The 20,967-nt window shown below is 51.0% G+C and overlaps 7 protein-coding genes across 7 annotated transcripts; 2 read left to right on the plus strand and 5 right to left on the minus strand.

Moving 5' to 3' along the window:
• Window positions 1–3,920: 3,920 nt before the first annotated feature.
• BDP81DRAFT_338902 (cellulosome enzyme) lies at window positions 3,921–5,830 on the minus strand. The gene is made up of 3 exons (XM_060585997.1): window positions 5,250–5,830; window positions 5,047–5,193; window positions 3,921–4,993 (listed from the first exon to the last, which is right to left on the minus strand). The coding sequence occupies exons 1-3, from the start codon at window positions 5,684–5,686 to the stop codon at window positions 4,204–4,206; spliced, it is 1,374 nt and encodes a 457-aa protein (XP_060452514.1). The 5' UTR covers window positions 5,687–5,830; the 3' UTR covers window positions 3,921–4,203.
• A 602-nt stretch (window positions 5,831–6,432) lies between these two features.
• On the plus strand, window positions 6,433–7,620 carry BDP81DRAFT_414900 (fungal cellulose binding domain-containing protein). The gene is made up of 3 exons (XM_060589401.1): window positions 6,433–6,826; window positions 6,898–7,113; window positions 7,178–7,620. The coding sequence occupies exons 1-3, from the start codon at window positions 6,508–6,510 to the stop codon at window positions 7,528–7,530; spliced, it is 888 nt and encodes a 295-aa protein (XP_060452515.1). The 5' UTR covers window positions 6,433–6,507; the 3' UTR covers window positions 7,531–7,620.
• Window positions 7,621–8,917: 1,297 nt separating this feature from the next.
• BDP81DRAFT_444976 (uncharacterized protein) lies at window positions 8,918–11,132 on the minus strand (the record flags this gene model as incomplete). The annotated part of the gene is made up of 5 exons (XM_060591892.1): window positions 8,918–9,499; window positions 9,587–9,733; window positions 9,800–10,135; window positions 10,314–10,585; window positions 11,129–11,132. The coding sequence occupies 5 exons, from the start codon at window positions 11,130–11,132 to the stop codon at window positions 8,918–8,920; spliced, it is 1,341 nt and encodes a 446-aa protein (XP_060452516.1).
• Window positions 11,133–12,134: 1,002 nt separating this feature from the next.
• BDP81DRAFT_306646 (major facilitator superfamily domain-containing protein) lies at window positions 12,135–14,003 on the plus strand (the record flags this gene model as incomplete). The annotated part of the gene is made up of 6 exons (XM_060583295.1): window positions 12,135–12,333; window positions 12,396–12,512; window positions 12,590–12,797; window positions 12,853–12,985; window positions 13,057–13,293; window positions 13,410–14,003. 6 exons carry the CDS (start codon window positions 12,135–12,137, stop codon window positions 14,001–14,003), a joined length of 1,488 nt encoding a protein of 495 aa, XP_060452517.1.
• Window positions 14,004–14,337: 334 nt separating this feature from the next.
• BDP81DRAFT_306342 (glycolate oxidase) lies at window positions 14,338–15,797 on the minus strand (the record flags this gene model as incomplete). The annotated part of the gene is made up of 2 exons (XM_060583264.1): window positions 14,338–15,656; window positions 15,710–15,797. The coding sequence occupies 2 exons, from the start codon at window positions 15,795–15,797 to the stop codon at window positions 14,338–14,340; spliced, it is 1,407 nt and encodes a 468-aa protein (XP_060452518.1).
• Window positions 15,798–18,155: 2,358 nt separating this feature from the next.
• Window positions 18,156–19,187, minus strand: BDP81DRAFT_457083 (uncharacterized protein; the record flags this gene model as incomplete). Its single annotated transcript, XM_060593244.1, has 4 exons — window positions 18,156–18,353; window positions 18,497–18,910; window positions 19,038–19,094; window positions 19,146–19,187. 4 exons carry the CDS (start codon window positions 19,185–19,187, stop codon window positions 18,156–18,158), a joined length of 711 nt encoding a protein of 236 aa, XP_060452519.1.
• Window positions 19,188–19,794: 607 nt separating this feature from the next.
• On the minus strand, window positions 19,795–20,750 carry BDP81DRAFT_467718 (uncharacterized protein; the record flags this gene model as incomplete). Its single annotated transcript, XM_060594466.1, has 1 exon — window positions 19,795–20,750. The coding sequence occupies exon 1, from the start codon at window positions 20,722–20,724 to the stop codon at window positions 19,795–19,797; it is 930 nt and encodes a 309-aa protein (XP_060452520.1). The 5' UTR covers window positions 20,725–20,750.
• Window positions 20,751–20,967: the final 217 nt, after the last annotated feature.

Below are 20,967 nucleotides of genomic sequence, written 5' to 3' on the forward strand. Positions count from 1 at the left end.
CGGAGCCGCACGCACACCCCTCTACTAGGAAGCTGTCCGACCGCGACCTATAATAACCGATTATGAGATTAAATTATTACATTCGGTTATGCTACAGGCCGGAGCCGGTCGAGATATCCGGCTTTACCAGAGCCACTATTTTATTATAATATACCGCCGAGTCCGGGTAACGTATATTATATTATAACTAACGTACCTGCATAGCGAGCGACGCATCATAGCGAGCGACGCACTCTCTCAAACCTTTCTACCTTATGTATAAGTTAACTTAGCCACAACGTACGAAATCAATTAAAACTATATATCACCCTCTTCCTCATTACTATCCCAAACCACTTCACAGGTTCGTGCGTTATGTCCAGGCTTCCCGCAATTACCACATCGTCGCGCGCGTGGTTCAGCACCTTCCGTACGACCCTCCTTCTGAGGGTTATTCTCTCCTCCAGCATTAACACCACCCTTCTCTACTTGTAGTGCCTCTGCTTCAGCACTATTAAGTGACCCTCCAAGACGTAGCCGGGTCTTTTTTGCCCTCCGGCGCTTACTTAGTACCTCTATCCCCGTACGAAGCTTACGGTTCTCAGCCTCAATAATAGCAAGCCTATGGGCTAACTTGCTAATACCTCTGGCCTGGAAGTCAATTACTTCGTACATTGGTGTTGGTGAGCTACCTTGATGTGCTTGGATCTTCCTTTTAAGGGAGGTAGCACTTCGTACGCCCTCTAGTGCTGTAATTGGTGTCCTTGGGTCCCAGGAGCCTTGGCTGCTTGGCCGTGAGTTTGATGGTGTTGGCGTCTTTGGCTTGAAATCCAAGCGAGAAATAACCACTTCAGGGTTAAAAGGTACAAGGCCTGCCTGCCTAAAACCAGCTCGTACGTTATTTTCGCCCATGGAAGTAAAGAATGCTGCTTTAAAGGCAGGAAAGAAGTCATCCTTTGTAATATGGGAAATCTGTATCCGCATCATCTTCTCGATTTCCTTGCCGTACGAGTACTTTAACGGGCTAAAGCACCCAACATCAAGAGGCTGAAGCTCGTGTGATGAATGGGGAGGCATACAAAGAGCAATAATGTTTTGTTCCTTGCAGTATTCGTCAAAGTCAGTCGATTTATGGCTATTATGGCCATCAAGGATCAAGAGGCGATAAGAGCCCTTCGTACGAGTCCTTGTACACTGATTAAAGTGCTTTAGCCAATCTAGGCCAATATCATTTGTCGTCCATCCATTTTCGCTTGGATGGATACGCCATGTGGCTGGAAATTGGCCATTAATATACCACGAGAGGAGGTGATATTTGCCCTTTACGATGACGTACGGAGGCAGCGCCCAGCCATCCGCACATACACCCTGAATGACAGAAACCCATTCTCGATTGCCAGGCTGTTTCGTACGAGGCCTTCCCTTACGGTCAGAAGTCGTAACAACCTTTGCGTGCGATAGCATTCCCATCAGGAAACCAGTCTCGTCAAAATTATAGATATCGTTATCCTGTATCCCATACTTTGCAATTGTGTTTCGCACAAGTGCAAACCAGCCTTGTATAATCGTAGGATCCTCAGCTAAGGCCCTCTGATAGTCGATTCGACGTTGAAACCGCATTTTCAATTCAGGGACGCGTCGTACGAAGTTCTCTGCCCATCGCGGTCCAGTACGCGTCCCATCGCGTGCGTTTAGGAGTTGGTCGGCCATTTCTCGTACGTCTTCTTGTCGCGGAGGGAACCCTCGATCGATTAGGTCAATAACTCGTTCAAGAATCACCTCCTCTTCTGTTATAGTCATCTTCATCGAATTTGGTCGTGTTTCACCTCGTGCGACGCGTTCAGCGCGTCGGTGGCGGAGGGTTGATTCAGGGACCTCATAGATAGAGGCAGCTCTTCGTATAGACATTTTCGGGTCTTTTTCAATAGCTTGGAGGGCAAGGGTAATTCGACTTTCAATTGAGGAGGATTGCATGTTCGTACGTGGAGAAAAGGTGACCTAAAGATGAAGAGGGTAGAATTGGGAGGACGTGCGTCGCTCGCTATGATGCGTCGCTCGCTATGCAGGTACGTTAACTAACTATAACTAACGTGGTTCATCAGTCAGCCGGCCGGACCAGTCAGCCGGACGTTTTTTCTAAACACACTTATGTCCAAACCACTTAAACCTTTGACGCGTAAAATCTCAACAACCATAATGCCAATCTACACCCAAGAAGACAAAGTCATTCTTGCGATTGAAGCGATCCGATCGACACGCGCTGCAGGTGGTAACTTGAGCATTTCGCGTGCCGCAAAGACCTACAGTATCCCGAAGAGCACCTTAGCCGATAGAATGAACAACCGACCGCGACGCGAACAAGCTCAACCCCAACGACGTAAAATCGATCCGATCGAAGAGAAAACACTTCTCCAATACGTTATTGAACAGGATTCCAGAGGATTTCCTTTGCGCCTTAGCGGTGTGGAAGATATGGCCAATCTCCTGCTGCGAGCCCGTAATGGCAAGCCTGTTGGCAAGCGATGGGCCAGGCGGTTTGTGGACTCACAGCCTGCTCTGAAAACAAAGTTTAATCGTCTATACGATTATCAAAGGGCTCTTCAAGAAGACCCAGAGGTTGTTTCAAAGTGGTTTGTGTTGTTACGCAACATGATGACCAAGTATGGAATCCAAGAGGAGGACCTATACAATTTCGACGAGACTGGCTTCATGATGGGCATGATCACCGCGTCAATAGTGGTAACACACGCCGATCGACGCGGCAAAGCAAAGTCTGTCCAGCCGGGTAACCGTGAATGGGCTACAGTCATTGAATGTATCAATTCGGGCGGGTGGTGCATCCCTCCGTTCGTGATCATCAAGGGCGCATATCACCTTGCCAGTTGGACCACGGAATCAGGTTTTCCGGGCAACTGGGTCATCAAACCCACGGCTAATGGATGGACGGATAATCAGACGGGTCTTGACTGGATTAAACACTTCGACAAACATACTAAGAACCAAACGAAGGGCGTCTACCGGATGCTCATTGTCGACGGCCATGAGAGCCATTTATCGGCCGAATTCGACGATTACTGCAAGCAGAACAATATTATAACGGCCAGTATGCCTGCACATTCATCGCATCTACTACAGCCATTGGATATTGCCCTTTATTCGCCTTTGAAACGCGCATACGGTGATGAAATCAACCTATTCATCAGAGCCTCCATAAATCACATCACCAAGTCTGAGTTCTTTATTGCCTTCCACCAGGCCCATAATAAGGTTTTTAATGAGGAAAACATCAGGTCTGCTTTCCAAGGCGCTGGAATTTCACCATGGGACCCAGAGCATGTCATCAAAAAGCTTGATGTGCATTTACGGACGCCTACACCTCCTATAGCCAACCCTTCAACACCACCACCTTGGCAGTCGCAAACGCCCTCTAACCCACAACAAACCGTCTCGCAGTCCAACTTTATCAAAAGTCGCATCTCTGCTCATCAAGGAAGCTCACCGACACCAATTATTGCTGCAGTTGAGCAATTGTCAAAGGGTGCGCAGGCAATGGCGCACTCAATCACTATTTTGACTGATCGGCTTCGTACCCTTGAGGATGCGAATGTAGCACTTGCTAAGCGTCGGAGGGCCAAAAGGTCACGTGTGCAGCTTGGAGGGGCACTTAGTATAGAGGAATCTCAGGATTTGCTGGAAGAGAAACAAAAAGGTAAACGTCCAGCGCCTCAAGAGGACGACGAGGGGGGTCCATCAAAGAGAGCCCAGCCAGCTCGGAGACGCTGTGGTATGGTGTGGTGAGACTGGGCATAACGCGCGAACCTGTTCCAAAGATGTCGAACCCTCAGGAGATTCTGATAGCGACAACTAATAGTTGATTTAATGCGTTGTGGTTGAGAAATACTAGATGTTGTTGTGTACGTGGGAAAAAACGTCCGGCTGACTGGTCCGGCCGGCTGACTGATGAACCACGTTAGTTATTTATTATTTATTTTAAAAGCTCGATCCCTCGATGGATAAGGAAGATCGTTAAGCTCGTCGTCTCCGTTATTTTGGATTGTCAAGGGCGGTAGGAGCAATGTTGCAACTCGTACTTCCTTTCTCAAGTGAGAATCCTTAAATGAGGAAGGGAAGGTTTCTTGTTCCTCTAGCTAGGTCTACGTGTCCTTCTAGCGGTCTAGCAAGAATGCTTAACCATCACCTACTTAAGTACTTATAGCATCTCCGTCAGGTCAACTTGACAGTGACGACACCCTTAGAAGGAACAGAGACGGACACCCCGGAGCCCGAGATGCTGGCACCCGTGGAAGCGAACTTGTGGGTGTTGTTAGTGACCCACGCGCTCGCAGCCTTGGGAGTGAAACCTTTGAAGGAGACGCTAGCAGCCTTAGCAGCACTGTCATTGTTCGTGAAGATGACCACGATAGACCCATCCTTATTTTGAACAGCTGCCGTCAAGACGTCGGACGCCACCATGCCCGACGTCTGCAATCTTTGTGCGCCGGGGCGGATGTGCCGCGACCACATTGCAAATGCCCAAAAGTTAGCCGATGGCGTCGCGGTCTTGCCATCCTGGGTATCGACAAGGTGGGAATCAGACTGTAGCTGCTTGAGCTCGAAACCCTCCCAGTAGAGGTAGGCAGAGAGCTTGGCGTTTATGATGCCAACGGCGATCTTGTTCGCCCAGGTCATGCCCTCGGTTGCTCCTCCGTTCTTGTACCAGGTCAGGTCAAAGGCTGTAGTGATGCCAGACTCGGTAACCCACGAAGACAACTTAGTGTTGAGAGCGGTGTTGGCGTCACCTGAGTAGGTGTGCGAGGTGATCAGGCCCAAGTGAGATTCCATACCGGCGGCAACGAGAGCGTTGGTGTATTTGACGGTTGAGCCCCAGCCAACGGCATCGCAGCAAGTGACTGCGGTCTTGAGACCGGCAGATTCGACGGCCTTGGACAGAGTGGGAATGAAAGAGATGGCTTCCTGAGCATTGAAGCTGATTTGCATCTGGGAGTATCCAGGACTGGGTGGTGATTAGTTCACGTACCTAGCTGTAAGGGAGGTTCTGGTGCTTACGAGAAGTCGGGCTCGTTGAGAAAGCCGAGGTGGGTAATATTGAGTCCGGCTTGCTGGTAGTACTTGACATACTGCACAAGGAAGTCGGCGTAGGCTTGTCTCCAATCACCAGAGGAGCAAGTGTGGCCAGTCGTGCCGCATAAATATCTATAGAGTCTTAGAAAGTGGCCGTCATGTAGACTGCTTGCGTTCTCGTAACTCACCCCGCCGTCGCCTCGTTGCCACTGGTTTTCATGAAACTAGGAGCACTCCAAGCATCAGCGTAGATTTGGTTCACCCCATAATTAACGGCCTGCTTCGTGAACCAAACCTGGCCGCTGTCATCGTCATCCCAGGTATAGGTCGGCTTGCCTGAAGGCGAGCCAGGACTCGTGGGAAGGATGCTATCTCCTTTGCCCCCGGAACCGATGCGGTTGCGGATGATGCTGAACCCAGCACCCTTGGTAGGGCTGAACAGTAGATCAAGAGCCTCTTTTTGAAGAGCCACAGGCGCATTCTGGAACTCCTTGGCACGACCGAAAGCCTGGGAGAAGCCAAAGCCGTCGATTCTTTGCAGCTTGGAGGTGGTGTCGACAGTAACCTGGCAAAGCGCCAAGGCGCCTAGGCTGGCAACACCAAGTAGCGTGATGGAGGGGGCCATTTCATCAACCAATCATGAGTTAAAAGAGTGTAATGTCTGGTGATGGAAAGGAATGTGGGAGTGGGTTGATTCTGCATGCCAAGAAATCTGACTGTTGCAGGAGTATATCAAGCAGATTGCAAGCTTTCAGCGATTGTAAAGTTCAGGGCCTGATGGTATCCTAACCCCGGAATGAAGGAGTCCACATAGGCAATATATTTGGAGTAGAGCTCTGCTCCTGTCATTCATTACTAAGGCAGGGTGGCGTACTATGGAGCAGGGAAAAGAAACTAGTTGCTCCAATAGAAACATTCGCGATCTAGTCTCGGGATCGTCCGAACTGCTCGCATAGCAGTGAAGTTGGGGCGTCTTAGTCTACCTTCGGGTAGTGAAATAGAGTACATATGAAACTCAGGGGCTATACATGTGGTGTTCAGCTGCGAAATCCGGCAGTCAACTTTCCGATCGCGAGTTCACTTTTCATATTGTTCTTACGTGAGCGCCTACGTTTATTGACAAGAGCAGGTCTTGGGCACATTGCCACATTGCCATCGTCTAGAATGGTCAAAGCTCTGATTGAAGGACTCCGCGGCATCAACACTTGCTCACTTCGTCTGAAACATCGGCTCGTAAAATCTGGATATTGCAGTGGGAGATGTTCACCGTTGAATTCCAAGTCACTGGAACTGCAGACGATGATTTTTGATATAAGATAATAGAAGAAGAATGCTTCTCCCATCTTTGCCGTTCCATTTGAATCATACAATTCAATCTTTCTTGTCTCTACTTCTATTTACTCTTTTGATCTATTTCTTCCACGCGACGCAAGAAACTCTGCCACCATGAAGTTCTCTCCCGTCATCTTTGCCGTTGCCCAGGTGGCATCCGCCCACTACTTCTTCGACACCGTGGTTCAAGATGGTGCCGCCGGGAAGTCTTTCCAGTACATCCGAGACTTTACCCGTGCCACCAAGTACAACCCGATCAAATTCTCAAACAACCCTGCTGTTGACATTCGCGACGGGTCTTACATTGACGGCCCCGATAGCAGATGCAACCAGGGAGCTTTCACCAACGCCGCCAAGACGCAGGTACTCGACGTCACTGCGGGAAGCGACGTTACGGTGAAGCTTGGCGTGGGCGCTACCATGCAGCACCCTGGTCGGTAGACCCAGTCGCCGCGTCACGACTCTCTAGGTTGGACGTTGACTAATATCTATGTCCATCAATAGGACCCGCCCTTTACTACATGTCGAAAGCCCCAGATGGCAGTGTCAAGGACTACGATGGCTCAGGTGACTGGTTCAAGATTGGCGAGACGGGCGTTTGCACCCAGAGTGGCGACTTCACCAAAGATGCTTGGTGCACTTGGGAAAAGAACACTCTCACCGCTACCATTCCCAAGGATACGCCCTCCGGCGAGTACCTCCTGCGCTTTGAGCACATTGGTAAGAAAATTGGCTTATTATCTACTTCTTGTGTGTGTGTTCTGACGTCATAACAAACTCTCAGGTGTCCACAAGTCGTTTGACCACGAGCCTGAGCACTTCGTATCTTGTGTCCAGGTCAAGGTCACAGGAGGCGGCAACGGCACTCCCGGCCCGCTGGTCAAGTTCCCTGGCGCCTACAAGTACACCGACCCTTATGTGAGCTTCAGCCTCTACAACGGATACAAGGCTTTCCCAATGCCCGGCCCTGCTGTGTGGACCGGTGGATCGAGCGAGGTCAACAGCACCTCTGCTGATGAGGTGACGGTCCCTAGCAACCTGCCTTCGACGACCCTAATCAGCGCTACTCGTCCTGCCACTCACTCTGCTACTCCCAGCGCAAAGGCTACTGCCCCATGCGCCAAGCGCCGCCACTAATGTGCCTGCTTGTCAGCAACACTAGGTGTCACGAATCAGCATATAGAGTAGCTGAGCCCCTTTTGTATGCCCATACCCCTGTCTACCCCTGTCTACCCCTGAGATATCCACTGCTATACCTCTTTCGTGACACTAGGCATCTGCTCTGTCTCTCATTTCTTTTGCCCCGAACGGGTGATAAGGTGGGCCAGAGTTGAGTCTCTTTTTGTTGAGATGTTACTCTAGGCACTACCTGAGTGTTACTTCCATTCTCCTGTACAATTTATTAGAAACAACTTTACTTAGCATAGTGTGGTAAATAAGGCGTAATTGCTGGCCGGCAATTACGGATTCGTTTTTGTACGACACATAGCTAACAGACTATGCATCATCCCACGCTCATGAAAATCATGTTTCCAAATGTGTAGGGGAATTGCGTGCGTCTCAATTCATTGCTTCTCATATCTCACCTACCTTACATGGTGTGGGACTGTGGATACCTGAGGCAGTGGCTGGTGCCCCAGGCACCAGCTGCCTGATCCACCTCCTGGTTGATCCAGCCCACCGCAGCCACCTCCACCACAACATCACCAACCAACCGTCAATACCAGTCGTATTGCCTCATTGCTTGCCTCGTTGGTCCAGATGTGCAGTGTGTACTGCCCACACATGGCCTGTCTTGATACAATAAGATAATATCATAAAGCGAGGTAGCAAGTGGAAGACTGGTATAGTAGAAAGTGGCTTGATTCCTCTAAGTGGAAGACCCGTATGAGGGTCGTATCTATATACCGTACAAGACGGGTAATCGGCTTGTGGAAAGCGGTATCGTACGGCAGTAACCGGCAGCGCCACGTGTGGCGCTGCGACAGATAACTAGCAACACCACTCATCGCCTATGGTAGACGAAGCGTGGGTCTTGTCCGGTGTTTCTTGAATGAACCTAACGTTCTCATGTGTCCTTGTTGATATACTTTGGCTTGAGCAGGTACGTGTTTAAGATTATAACTGAGCGAAGTGCTTCTCATATCGCTAGAATCCCCTCAATGCCCAATTCATTGCCAAGTGCTGGTTGCAACACGCATGGTGACCTCTTGCACAGTCAAGAGCTCGCGGTAAGCGCTCCCGAGCCGCCACCTAGACTTCAAAATGTCCAGAAGAGATTCCATATCGACCGCGGCCGCTCGATGGAGTCGATCCCCGCTCTCCCCACAAAGCCAGTGTTGTCGGATTGGAAGTCCAATTCGACCGCGGATAAGGGCAAGAGCATGGGCCACCTCGAGGTGGTACAATTAGACCGCGACTACCCAACCAACCTACGGTCGGAATCTCCCTTTTACACATTACGCAGAATCAATCAATACAGAGATATTGATACTTCGTCACCCCCAGGACCCTACGGTTCGAACTAACTTCCCTGTGATAGGGATACCAACAAGTGTAAAGTTGCGGCACCTGCGTATATGCCGTCCATGATGAAAGGGCTCACGAGACTTGAGGCGTGCAATTGAGTCTCGTCTCCCTCGGCGGTAGGAATATGCGGCAATATGTTGGTAGCCATGAAGTGAAGCTGTCGGCTTGCTACTTCCAACGGCAGTCTTTGCTCACCATCGAAGTCGAGCTCCTCCTGGCTCTTTGTGCCCTGTTCGCCGACGTATCCGGGCTCAACTGATATCTTTTCGGGGCATGTGAATCTATCAAGGGCGATAAAGAGGGCAGATCGCGCCAATGCTCTGGATGAGAGAAATGAAGAGCTCGCTTCTAGTCTCCAATCCGTATTTTCCCTGTCGACAGCTAAGGCGAAGCCATTCAGATCGTTGACGAGTGAGGTGATCTCTGGAATGCAAGGGGCAGAAGACCCTGAACGTGCAAATCCAATCACCCGACTTATGTAGATAGGTACTTGACAAAGTCTTGCGAAGCCTGATTGTTGCGTCTGATATGGTGTGCTGGTAGAATGTCCGAAAGCTTTGCCAACCTCGCCACAGTCCTGCTCTAGGTTTTAGTACCAACAGCGCGAAAAGATTTCACTAGTACCAGAAGACAAACGAAGTTTCGCTGTACCAATCTTACGTACCCAAGAATCATCATCAACAGGCAGTCTATTTTCAACTTGCGGCTCTGTGACGACGCATCGCCTCCGGCTACCGAGCGCAACGATCTTGTCCAAGATGAATACAGACCACCAGACTCTTCTTCTTTCTTCAGCCTCGGTCCAGGTAGTCTGATGTATAGTTTATTAGCAGAGAAAGGTGCACGAGTATCTAGCTCAACGATGCTTCAGACTCACATCTTGTCTTAAGGCGGAAAAGTCTCCGGGAGCTAGCCCTACAATGTCCGAATATCGAGCACATGATCCAACCGTCATCCAAGCGGCTGGATATATTGCGTGTCCATACTCATACAACGCAATAAGAATCATAGCTTGGAGGAGAATGAGAGATATGGTGCCATTCTCCTCAAGACGGGCTAAGGATTTCTTTGCTTCCCGGTACGGGTTCAAGTCAAACCCATGTGTTACCGGCGTGGTAACAAGCCTCGTTGATAAGAATAGCATAGCAAGGTCAGGACCTGCGTTCTGGAGCGAAAGTCCCATATCTATTCTCTTCTTAGATATCATCGGCAGCTATTTGTGTATCGTAGTGAAATACTTTTGTGAAACTTCGACGATGATATTTTCCTGGCCTAAAAGCGCCAATACGGACTGAAGGGTTATTTCAGAGCCTTCAACAGACAGTAGGGAGCTTGACTCGCTAATTGACAGTCATCATAGCTCATGTCCAAGTAGAGATGTATCAACGCACTTCAGGAATGGTACCAGGTCGTACTGGAGGCCGAGCACGGGACCAAGTATACCAGTCAATGTCTAAAAACAGGGATGCAGGGAAATCAGGCACGAAGTCCACATTTTGGATGTCGGTGTTCGGACTGGTGGCTATGGGACTAACGGACCAGCCGGTTGAGTTCGGATTCGGCTCAGTGTTCTGATCGTGATCAGACGACTCACGCAAGTTGATACCGAGTGTCGAGGATGATGTCGAAAGTGATGCTGATATCAGTTGGTTCTGCGCGCCATCTGGGATTGCTGAAGGTTCAGGCAGACGATTTTCCAACGCATCAAGACGCTCCTGCAAAGAGTTCCACTGACTGGCAGTCGGAATTGTTGTTGTTGTTGTTCTATTTAACGCCATGGCGGCAAGGGCGCAGCCGCCCTTGCGGCAGACCTCCCGAAGGGTATGTGGCGTGAAGGGTCGCAGGCTCTAGCTACATACTATATAGTACACGCCGTATCCTGACGTCCTCCAAATCTTGCTCGTGAGCTACTATGTGTTCTATCCATCCCTGGTTCCCACTGGTGCCCTAGTTCCGTTATAACCATCTGGTTTATTAATAGAGGTAGTTTGTCGATTTGGAGGATAGGTTATGACCTATCTCCTAGTACCGCGGGCAGATCTTCTGGAAGAAGTCTGTCACGCAGAGGAAGGCCTGGAAGCCTTCAGAGTCAGTGATTAGCCCCTTGAAGTAGCGATCGAGGGACCCTATAGGTCCTACGGGCTCCTGGCGGCTGTAGGGGTAGAGGGTGGGCCACTGTGAATGCAGTATTAGAAGATCGACTAACACATTGTAGGTATGGCATGTGTACGGAAAGTTCGGTAAGAAGTGAGGATGTCAGCGGTGGGTAGTCTGCTTTTCAATTACAAACTCAGGTCGCCGTGATGCTGCTCTTGGTCTCGTGGTTATTATATCCCCCGTCCAAGACGGGGAAGGGGGTTCACCAGGCGGTCAGCGATTCATGGATGTTGGAAAAGGGATGCCGAGGTGGGGGTCACGGATGAGAACGGTTGATGGAACAAGAATGGTCAAGGTGAAGGTGGAGTAATGACATTGAAGGCCAAGGAATACTCGCGTTAGGTCTAAGTCTCCCGTCGTGCCACCCTCTTTGGGTTATAGGAATATAATCGAATCCGAAAGGATAACGGCTGAAGAACGGATTCCTTGTCGATCGAGCACAGTCAACAATCACATATGCGGCTCTCAGGCTGACTGTAGCGATCCCTGAGAACTTGGCGCAACTGGAGAGTCCACCATCCCCAGACGAGAGAGGCTTACCCCAAGGTCCCCAACACATGACCCCCACATAGTCCCGCAAGCATCCCTGGCTCTGGGTGTCCAAGGAATCCTATATTTCTTCTTCCCTAACGCCGGATCTGATGCCGGAAATCTGCAAGGTGGGGGCAACCCGACGAGATGTCGGCTGATGTTTGGGGGTTCAGGGATGGCCGTCCGAGCAGCAAGGAACAAAGGCATCGTTTGGATGTTGGGCCCTACCCCATGGGGCGTTTCCCCGCGTTTGGATTGTTCTCCACGTTTGCCTCAGGATGGGTGGAAAGGGTAGGGAAAGAGATGATTGTGGGACGAGGAAAAAGAATGGGAGGTTGTTCCAAGGCTGAGAGGTCCGGGGAAAAGGAGATTAAGTTCAGGACCCTTCCCGCGTCTTTTCATCGATGCATGCTTGCTCATATTTACCTTGCTATCTGTCTTGTCATTCTTGCTTCCCCTTTCGTCGATGAACTATAGGGGAAAATATCTCTTCTCAGTCACAAAGTCAGACCAACACTGAAGCAATGGACATGGACAAAGCAGAACGATCTTCGGACCAGGTCGAGGACGTCAACGCCGATAAGCTGAGCCAACATGGCGGCAACCTCATCATGCCTGCGAGCCTGGCGGCCCTAGGCCAGGAGGAATACGAGAGGGTCGGCAAGAAAGCAACATTGAAGATGGACATGGTGATCATGCCCATCATGGTCATAATGTACATCCGTAAGTGCAACCTGCATTCTACAAGTATCTTCTCCAAGAGGAAACGACTAACACAATGAAAGTCAACTACCTCGATCGCCAGAACATAGCTAGCGCGAAGCTCGCTGATATCACCACGGACCTAAGCCTCAGCGAAGTTGAGTATCAGACCACCGTCAGTATCTTGTTTGTTGGTTACAGTAAGGACCTCCTTCTACTCTTTCAATGTCCTGTAAATACTGCCATATTTGACCTTTCTAACGCGGAAGCATTGCAGTCCTCATGCAAGTCCCCTCCAACATGATCGTCGGCAAGATCAAGTGGCCCGGGGCGTACATCTGCTGTGGAATGGCCGCCTGGGGTGTTATTTCTTCCCTCATGGCCGTGGTGCACAACTACGAAGGTCTTTTGATGGCTCGATTCTTCCTCGGCTTCGTCGAGGCTATATTCTTTCCCGGCGCTCTTTACTTTCTCTCCCTGTTCTAGTCAGTCATCATCATCATGTGCTTTTAGTCTCCTGGGATGCTAATACGTTTCTAGTAACCGAAAGCAGTTTGCCCTGCGGACTGCCATACTCTACTCTGGATCCCAGCTGGGCAATGCTTTTGGCGGACTCTTCGCCATCGGCATCTTGAACCTGGATGGTGCCCATGGACTCGCGGGTTGGCGTTGGGTATGTCCCTGTTCTTCCCCTTCTACCCGAGTAGCTCGTTGGATATCTCGAACTAACCATGACTACCGCAGCTGTTCCTCGTAGAGGGCGTCATCACCGTCGGCTTGGCCATCCCGTTCGCATGCATCCTACCCAACTCCAACAAGAAAATTCCCACTCTGACCCAGCTGGAGTGCGAATGGGTTCAGTACAACTTCGCGGCAGACCAGGGTCAGGAAGACGATCCGAGCGAAGTCACCGCTCTCAAGGGGTTTATGATGGCTGTTACGGACCCAAAGACCTGGATGTTCATGGGTGTTCTCTACTCCGTAAGTGTCATAACCTACTCCTCTGCCCTCTTTGCACACCTCTACCGAGGAGGCAAGGCCGAAGGGTAATCTTTCAAGTCCATGAATAAGTCTACTAACGCATGAGTATTATCTAGACCTACATCGTCGGCGCCGTCGCCAACTTCTTCCCCTCCGTCGTCGGCGGCCTCGGCTTCTCCCGTACAATGACCTATGCCCTCACCGCGCCGCCCTTCCTCCTCTGCGTCATCACAATGCTCCTAAACGGCTTCCACTCAGATCGTAAACAAGAACGCTCCCTACACATCGTCATCCCCCTATGCATCACCCTTGTCGCCAACATTATCGCCGTCTCAACGACTAACACGGCCGCACGCTACGTCGCTATGATGCTCCTTCCGGGATCTTTCTACGCCGCTGCTGTGGTAGTGCTCTCGTGGATCACGGGTAGTCTGGCACAGCCTTCGGTGAAGCGTGCGAGTGCTATTGCGCTGATCAATGCTATGTGTAACACGCCGAATGTTTGGGGTAGTTATCTGTACTATGGTGCGCCGAGGTATGTTACGGCATTTATTGTGAATATTGCGGCGACAGGGTTGGCTATTGGGTTCGCTACGGTGACGAGGATCTGGTTGAGGCGGTTAAATGCCAAGTTGGACCGGGGCGAAGACACGGGGAAGCATGGGCCGACGCAGGCGCAGGTTGCCGGAGGATTTAGGTATCTCACTTGAGACCCATGTAAAGATTTGTATAGTGCTTACTTGAGTAACTGTCTTGAGAGGGAACCTATAGTTAGCATCCATCTACGCCGGAATTTTCAATCGTGTTGATAAAGCGTCACGCATCAAGCCTTTCCAAACTTTCAACCACATGTGAACTTAGTCCGAGACGACTGGCCATAGAACCTGTGCATTCGACTTTCCTGCTCTATTGGCAGTTTGGGCGCCGGTTCAATAGCACCTTGGTCCTTAGTGCGAAGAAGGGTTGCCTTGCACTACGTATCTCTTACATACCAGGCTTGGCCACGAGGCGCTGTTCTAAGTTGACGTTTGGCACCTAAATAGTCTACAGCTTCACCCTTCCTGTAACTTCTTTTTCAGCCCGCTCGCTATTGACCATCTCGGGTACAACTTCCTCCACACTCGTGGCACCCGCAAGTGCCATGCTAGTCTGTATCTCATGCCTGAGAATCTGCACTAGCCGTCTCACACCAGCCTCGCCATAGCCAGCCGTCATCGAGTACAAAAATGGTCGACCGATGCCAACAGCCGTGGCACCAAGCGCAATAGCCTTCAGAATATCCGTACCACGTCTGATGCCGCCGTCGACGAACACCTGGAACTTGGCTCTGGTCTCAGGGGAAAGGAGGTGCGGCGCATATCTCCGAATCTCGAGGAGTGTGAGCATGGGCGCCTGCGCTGTGTCTTGGGACCTTCCCCCGTGGTTCGACAGCACAATGCCATCCACTCCGTGCTCGTGAGCGATGACCGCGTCCTCAACTGACTGGATCCCCTTGATGACAATAGGCAGCGAGGTTGTCTGCCGTATCCATGTCAGATCTGCCCACGTCAACCCCGCATTCAATAACCCAGAAGCCGTCGTCTTAGCCACGCCGCTGGGCTCCGAAAGAGGCTCATCGCTCACAGTCAACCTCTCATCACGCTCCCGCTTGCCGATGACGGGTGAATCGACCGTCACAAAGATCGCCTTAGCGCCTAACCTCTCCGCCTTCCGAATCGTAGCTTGTGCCTTATCTTGGTTCCGGTCAACGTACAGCTGGAAAAATAACGGCTGTGCTTCGTCCACCTTGGCGCCGAAGATGGACTCAACTGACGCGCTTGGCTTGGTGGGCATGCAGTACAGGATCCCTTCCTTGCCCGCGGCCCTCGAGAGAATCGTCTCAGCTTCGGTATGGGCGTATTTGGCCTGTCCTGTAGGCGAGATGTAGAAGGGAAGGGAAGAGGGGAGGCCGAGAATATTTGTGAACGTGGAGATGGAATCGACATTTCGGAGAATGCGTGGACGGAGAGCAAGCTTGCGGAAGATGCGGCGCGAGTCGTTGAGGCTCTGTTCGTCTTCTGCGCCCGAGTAGTAGTAAGCCCAGCCCATGGGCGAGAGGTACTTTTCCGCGACCTTTTCAAAGTCGTCGGCGTTGATAATGGCGCCTAGATGTGGGAAAGCTGGCTGTTGCTTGTCAGGAGCGTTCGACGAGGCACCTTGCGGCTCTGGCAGGGTTGCCGGATCTATTGGGCCCAGACAACGGTCTGGAGATAGGGTTTCTGTGATGAGGTCTGGGTTGTGGATGGAGTCGTAGTCTTCCGTTGCGTCTCTGCCGGCACATTTGATGATGAGCTTTGCGCCTCCAGGGTGCTCATTCAGGAAGTCTGATCTGGTGTGAGCTGGCGACGTGAGAATGGATACCAGAGCATGCGCCTACCTGTGACGTCCCATACTTGACCATGCACGACGACCCAGCAAGAGTCTTTTGTGTTGTTCTTCGCAACCTCCGTACCGCTCACAACCATGGTGATGATGATTGGTGAGTGTCAATGCTTTGGAGCAAGAGCGAGGCGTAAGAGAGATTGGAATGGTCTGGGTGAATCCAAGGATTTCCATATCCCCAGAGCCACCGTAGGATGGACCCGCCCAGCAGACCAAGCACAAGCTTAGTTCTCCCACCTCGCGAAGAGCTCACGATGTCAAACATCTCCACTGGCGGCACCTTGACCCCACGAATCCACGCCAGCCAGGCCTAGGTGGGGGTCATGCTGGCGTTGGACCACAACCCCATGACGCCGCTGCTGGTCCGATTCGAGACAAACCTGCTCCCCCACTCAAGCCATAGCTTGCTTCTCGCAGTGGAGTCCCCGCGAAAAGGTGGTGCGGCTCCGCCATATTACGAGATTCAATTCGCCAGGAGATGAATATGTTTGCGGCATCGAGGCTGTTAGTCGTCGAATCGTGCCAGGTTTGAGCGGAGAGGTGTCCGGCGACGACGTTGGAATTGGGGGAGGCTCGGGAGTTGTCCGGGGCACCGGGATGGGGTCCCTGCTAGTACCTTAGCTGGCTCGCTTCATGCGGGGAGACGTGAGCAGTGAGCGGGAATGATGATCGGAAATAGGCGTTGTTTCCAATGTTGGTTGTACTCCGTAGGCACACGTACGGATGCGGTGTACGGACTCATGGAGTAAGGTGGTCCACCGGCCATGCATGCATGTATGCGCCACCCACCTGCCTTAGCCGTTCTGAAGCTAGTTCATCCAATCCCCCAGAAGTCAGCACCAAGTGCCCTAGGCAGTAGACGTCATAAACTTCCTGTCCCGAAGGCATCGAATTGCGAATCGATGCGCGGCATTGTTGGTCAATCGAGAAGAACCCTAGCGGAACTGCTTGCTTTATCTTAAGGCGGGCCCGTACGGATACGGAGTGCAATGCCATTTCGGTACGTACTTATCTTATGGATATCTACTCCGTACTCTGTCCGGTTCGGCTAGGCCCCATAATAATTAACGGTTGACCCGAGCCGTTGGGAGCTTATCGCAACGCGTCCTTCTCGTTTCTCGGATCTACGCGGTTGCGACAGAGCTTCTTTTGCTCCCAGAACACGTAGGATCTCCCTTTGTATTCTTAACCGTCGCGCAAAACAACGACAAGCCTGAATGGCCTCCCAGAATGGAACAGGTACATATGTACAGAACTCGGCTAAATGATTTACAATACAGAACAGACATGGCTAATGTTCCACGGTCCAGGGAATACCAAGCGCACACACGCGCGGGGCGGCTCCCTCCACGCACCGTCGCCCAAACGACACCAACCTCAACCCAAGCCCTTTGACAACGATTTGACAGGATCCAATGACGCTGTCGACCGCTCTCAAGCTGACTCCAGCCATCAAGCGCAGACCGATGCCAGGCCTCCCGTCGACCCCCGGATTGCGCAGTAAGTGAACTCGGCACGGAACATCCTTACGTGCTCGTATCTCGGACGCAGCTCCCCCTCGCCCCGGGCTGGGCCATGACCATCCACAAGAGCCAAAGCCTGTCTCTTGATTGCTTAGTCGTCGACCTACGCTCTGTTTTCGAAAAGGGCCAAGTGACAGAATCCATGCATGCTCCTATGCGAGTCATGGGTATAACCCATTCGGAATGGTCTGACCATCACGAAACAGGCCAGACTGTCATTTCCACCTGGTCCTAGCTCTGCAAGACTTATTAGGATAGCATTAGGCCCACAAGCCTGTGGTGATTCCATCCACTCTTTAGTACGAATAGACGCTCTTTTCTGCTCACTCATATATGCATATTCCGCTGGCCACCCTGACTAACCGTCACCAAGCCTACGTAGCGCTCAGCCGTGCCCGTTCTCTCCAAGGACTGAAGATAGATGGTACAGACGAATACATGCTTCAGTCGAGCTGAAAACTTGATTCCGAAGTTAGGAGATTTCTGGAAGAGCTTGAAGAGAGGACTGCTGACGGAAGCGGAAGCGGAGATTCGGGTGGGCCAAAACTTGGGTCAAGATTCTACACAAAATTGATAGATTTTTGAGCTCGGCTGGGAATGCGGCTGCAAGATGGGAAAGCAGCATTTGAGAACATTGATCGGAGTTGAAGTGCCAGGTAGGTACATATAGCCTTGGATGAGATTGTATGAATACTTTGCAGGATATGGAACCACGCCCGAAACATTGATATACAATGTTTACACTTATCCTAAGACGCTGTGACATGGTCTGTGAAGTCGTTCAACTTGAGCCTCGGGGGATTAATCGAGTTACCCTGCCAATCTCACTATTCTCTCTGCCTTGTCATTCAACTCCGATACCTGTGACAGTGACTTGCTCTGGTGCAGACTGACGTACGATCTCTCCAGCTTGCGCCCTCATATCTTTGCAGAGAATTCCAAGCCTCTCCTCTTCAACTTCATTTCGAACTCGTCCTGCTTGACAAGCATGTGCGTTCCAGCTGCCATACCCTTCATACCCTCAACATCGTACAAGCTTTCCAAAGGTACATCACGAACCGAAATTTTGTGGTTTTCGTTCGTTCCTCCACAGAACACCTCAATAATGTTGGACAACTTCTTCAACGCTGAGCATCAAATCGTCAGTATGTACGCGCTCTCGGCTGTAGGAAGCGTGGAAGATCGGAGCCTGGAGCAGGCTATCAGCACTCATTTTTCTTTGCGATCATGACGGACTTGAGGTAATAGATCAAACATACATTGACTGCTCCGGGACAGACTGCCGCATTTCTGATGCCGGCAAACTTATTCAGAGATCCGAGGGACTTGCACATGCTGACAACTGCAGCCTTGCTTGAGTAGTAGAACGGTGTCAGGAGGCCATGAACGTAGCCCGCCATACTAGCGATCCAGAGGATGTTGCCTGAAAGATGTCGGTTTTCGGGACGGAGCCAGTATTCGACGGCGATCTGGGCAAGCCTGACGGGAGCGATGATGTTGACGGCATAGGCTTGGTACATGCCGACCTTGGCATCGGCTTGGTCTCGGGATAGAGGTGAGATCCCGGGCGGGTTCGAGAAGTCGCTGGAGGGTGGGTCATAGATCCCGGCCCCATTCACGAGCAGATTGACTCGTCCATATGTGTTCAGTGCGGCATCCCACAATTTGTTTATCTGAGACTCAATCGGTGAGGTCTGTCTGATGAAAGATTGCCGACGCGGTGCCGGGCTCCGTTGGAGAGTGAGGGTATTTCTTGAGTGTCTCTTCGGCTTCAGGACGTAGTCTTAAATCCGCCATGACGACTGAACAACCCAACTCAAGAAGAGCCCTAGTCAGCGCATGGTTGATACCTGAACTCTGTCAGTATTGGTCTAGTGCCTGAAGATTTGAGAAAAGATGCCAACCTACGGTCACGAGCGCGACTTTGCCATTTACTTCCCACGCGGTCATCTTTGGTATGTTCTTTTTGTGTAAGTTGATCAACTATCCGGTTAGTGATGCTTGCATAGTCCGAAGATAAGAAGAGGTAAGAAAGATGAGACGGAAGCGGTTCTTCTGGGTTTGTGAACTGGTGGTCTGGCTTAAGAGTCACGTCATTTTGTTTCACCCGAGCCTTGACCCGTCCGATTACCGAGTTGATGCCGATGCATGTCTATCCATTTCAGTCGACCGGTCTGAGATGCGTTCACTTGGCGGGGCTGAGCCGAAAAGTTGGTCCGGCATTGGCCCGGTATGTGCTAAGTGGAAGAGAGGCACAGCGATTGGGGTCGGCTGCTTGAGCAAATCAACAGTCAGAGGTAGCAACGTCAAATATCAACAACTAGAATTCATTGGTGTCTTTCAGGCGTTATGGGTCACGCTCAGTGGACTGTCTCTATTTCTTGTGTGAAGCAAGTCTGGAATGCATGCTTGTGTTGGTCAGGAGTCCATGGTTGATGCAGCCACACGGATAGTACAAAAATCGACTATTGGATGCCCCAAACAAACGGCGGAAGATTCTACCTCGTTATGAGAGACAAAAGCCATTTCCGATTTTCCCGAAGCGCATTACAACACTCTACTGCGACAGGATTCGCTGAACTATCTCCTTTGTGACGGCATGGAAGTCTTCCTCTTCCAGACCGAAACAGCTGAGATCCTCAGTCTTACTGTTGAAGTCGCCTCCTTGGCCCTCCTTATAATGTAAAGGGATAAATTTCGCGAGCATCACGGCATGTGCGTCAGCCCCGCTCATCGCATTGGCCCTTTCAAGAACCTCGTTCACAGATTCCTCGCGAATGTCCCAATCGTTCTTAAACGTTCCAGTCGCGAGCATTACGCTATTGAGCATCTCTCTCTGCGTGACGTGGAAAGAAGTTGTGTAGAAGCATCTGTTCCGATAGCGTGCTAGCTCGTCGTCTGGCATAGCCACAACCTCAGCGGTTACCACTCCAGCTCGATGGAGTGTAGTGTAATTCATCTTGACGTTTCCTCCATTCCAAAGCGTAGCCTTGAGTGTTTTGGCATTGATACCTAGAATATCACCCATAGGTAGGCAAAAATCGTACCAGGGGTTGGTAATGACACCAATCCATGATCCAACTCCCAGCTTTTGGATGAGCTCTCGGTATTTGAGCTTGGTGGCAATCTCCGGCAGCTCTTCGATGATTTTACCCTCTGGGTCACTCCCAAACTCGGTCGGAAGGATGTACGGAACATTGGCCTTTGCTGCTGCCTGGATGAAGACGTCGCTTAGGCCCACCGCTGTGATGCCGAGTTGTAAGACCAGGACCTCTTGACTTTTCAAAAGAGGGATAAGGGCAGCTTCATCGTCAAAAGCGGCCCTCTTGACGGCGACATTGTCAGGGAATCGAGAGGTGGATTCATTGCGGACGATGATGGTAATGTTGTGGATGCCATGGGAGAGCAGTGCCGTGAGAGTATGTTGCCCGAGGTTACCACTGGCGCCAACTAAGGCAATCTTACGGCCCTTTCGCACAGGTGACATGGTTTTGAGTAGGACTTAGTTTGAGGAGGAGAAGAACGGGCCTAATATTGATCAAGGGATAAGGAAGGTTATATTTCAGTCTGGTGTCTTGAGTTGAAGTATCAATGTGGTGGGCGGAGGTTCACTCATTTAAATACTTACTTCACATGCTCGATCAAGGGACCAAAACAAGAGGTATATCTTGTTCTCATCTTGGAAATATTGTCAGCTAAGCGCCGCCCGTGTATGATTTTTCTTAACAAC

The sequence above is a fragment of the Colletotrichum phormii genome (assembly GCF_030913505.1).
Source record: "Colletotrichum phormii strain CBS 102054 chromosome Unknown BDP81scaffold_1, whole genome shotgun sequence".
Lineage (NCBI taxonomy): Eukaryota > Fungi > Ascomycota > Sordariomycetes > Glomerellales > Glomerellaceae > Colletotrichum > Colletotrichum phormii.

Excerpts from the sequence above, each read along its gene's own strand:
- BDP81DRAFT_338902 (XM_060585997.1), bottom strand. The coding sequence starts at position 5,686 with ATGGCCCCCTCCATCACGCTACTTGGTGTTGCCAGCCTAGGCGCCTTG. Across the intron at positions 5,194-5,249 it reads GGCAACGAGGCGACGGCGGG|ATATTTATGCGGCACGACTG; the intron begins GTGAGTTACGAG and ends AAGACTCTATAG. Across the intron at positions 4,994-5,046 it reads CTCAACGAGCCCGACTTCTC|TCCTGGATACTCCCAGATGC; the intron begins GTAAGCACCAGA and ends ATCACCACCCAG.
- BDP81DRAFT_414900 (XM_060589401.1), top strand. The coding sequence starts at position 6,508 with ATGAAGTTCTCTCCCGTCATCTTTGCCGTTGCCCAGGTGGCATCCGCC. Across the intron at positions 6,827-6,897 it reads CGCTACCATGCAGCACCCTG|GACCCGCCCTTTACTACATG; the intron begins GTCGGTAGACCC and ends GTCCATCAATAG. Across the intron at positions 7,114-7,177 it reads CCTGCGCTTTGAGCACATTG|GTGTCCACAAGTCGTTTGAC; the intron begins GTAAGAAAATTG and ends ACAAACTCTCAG.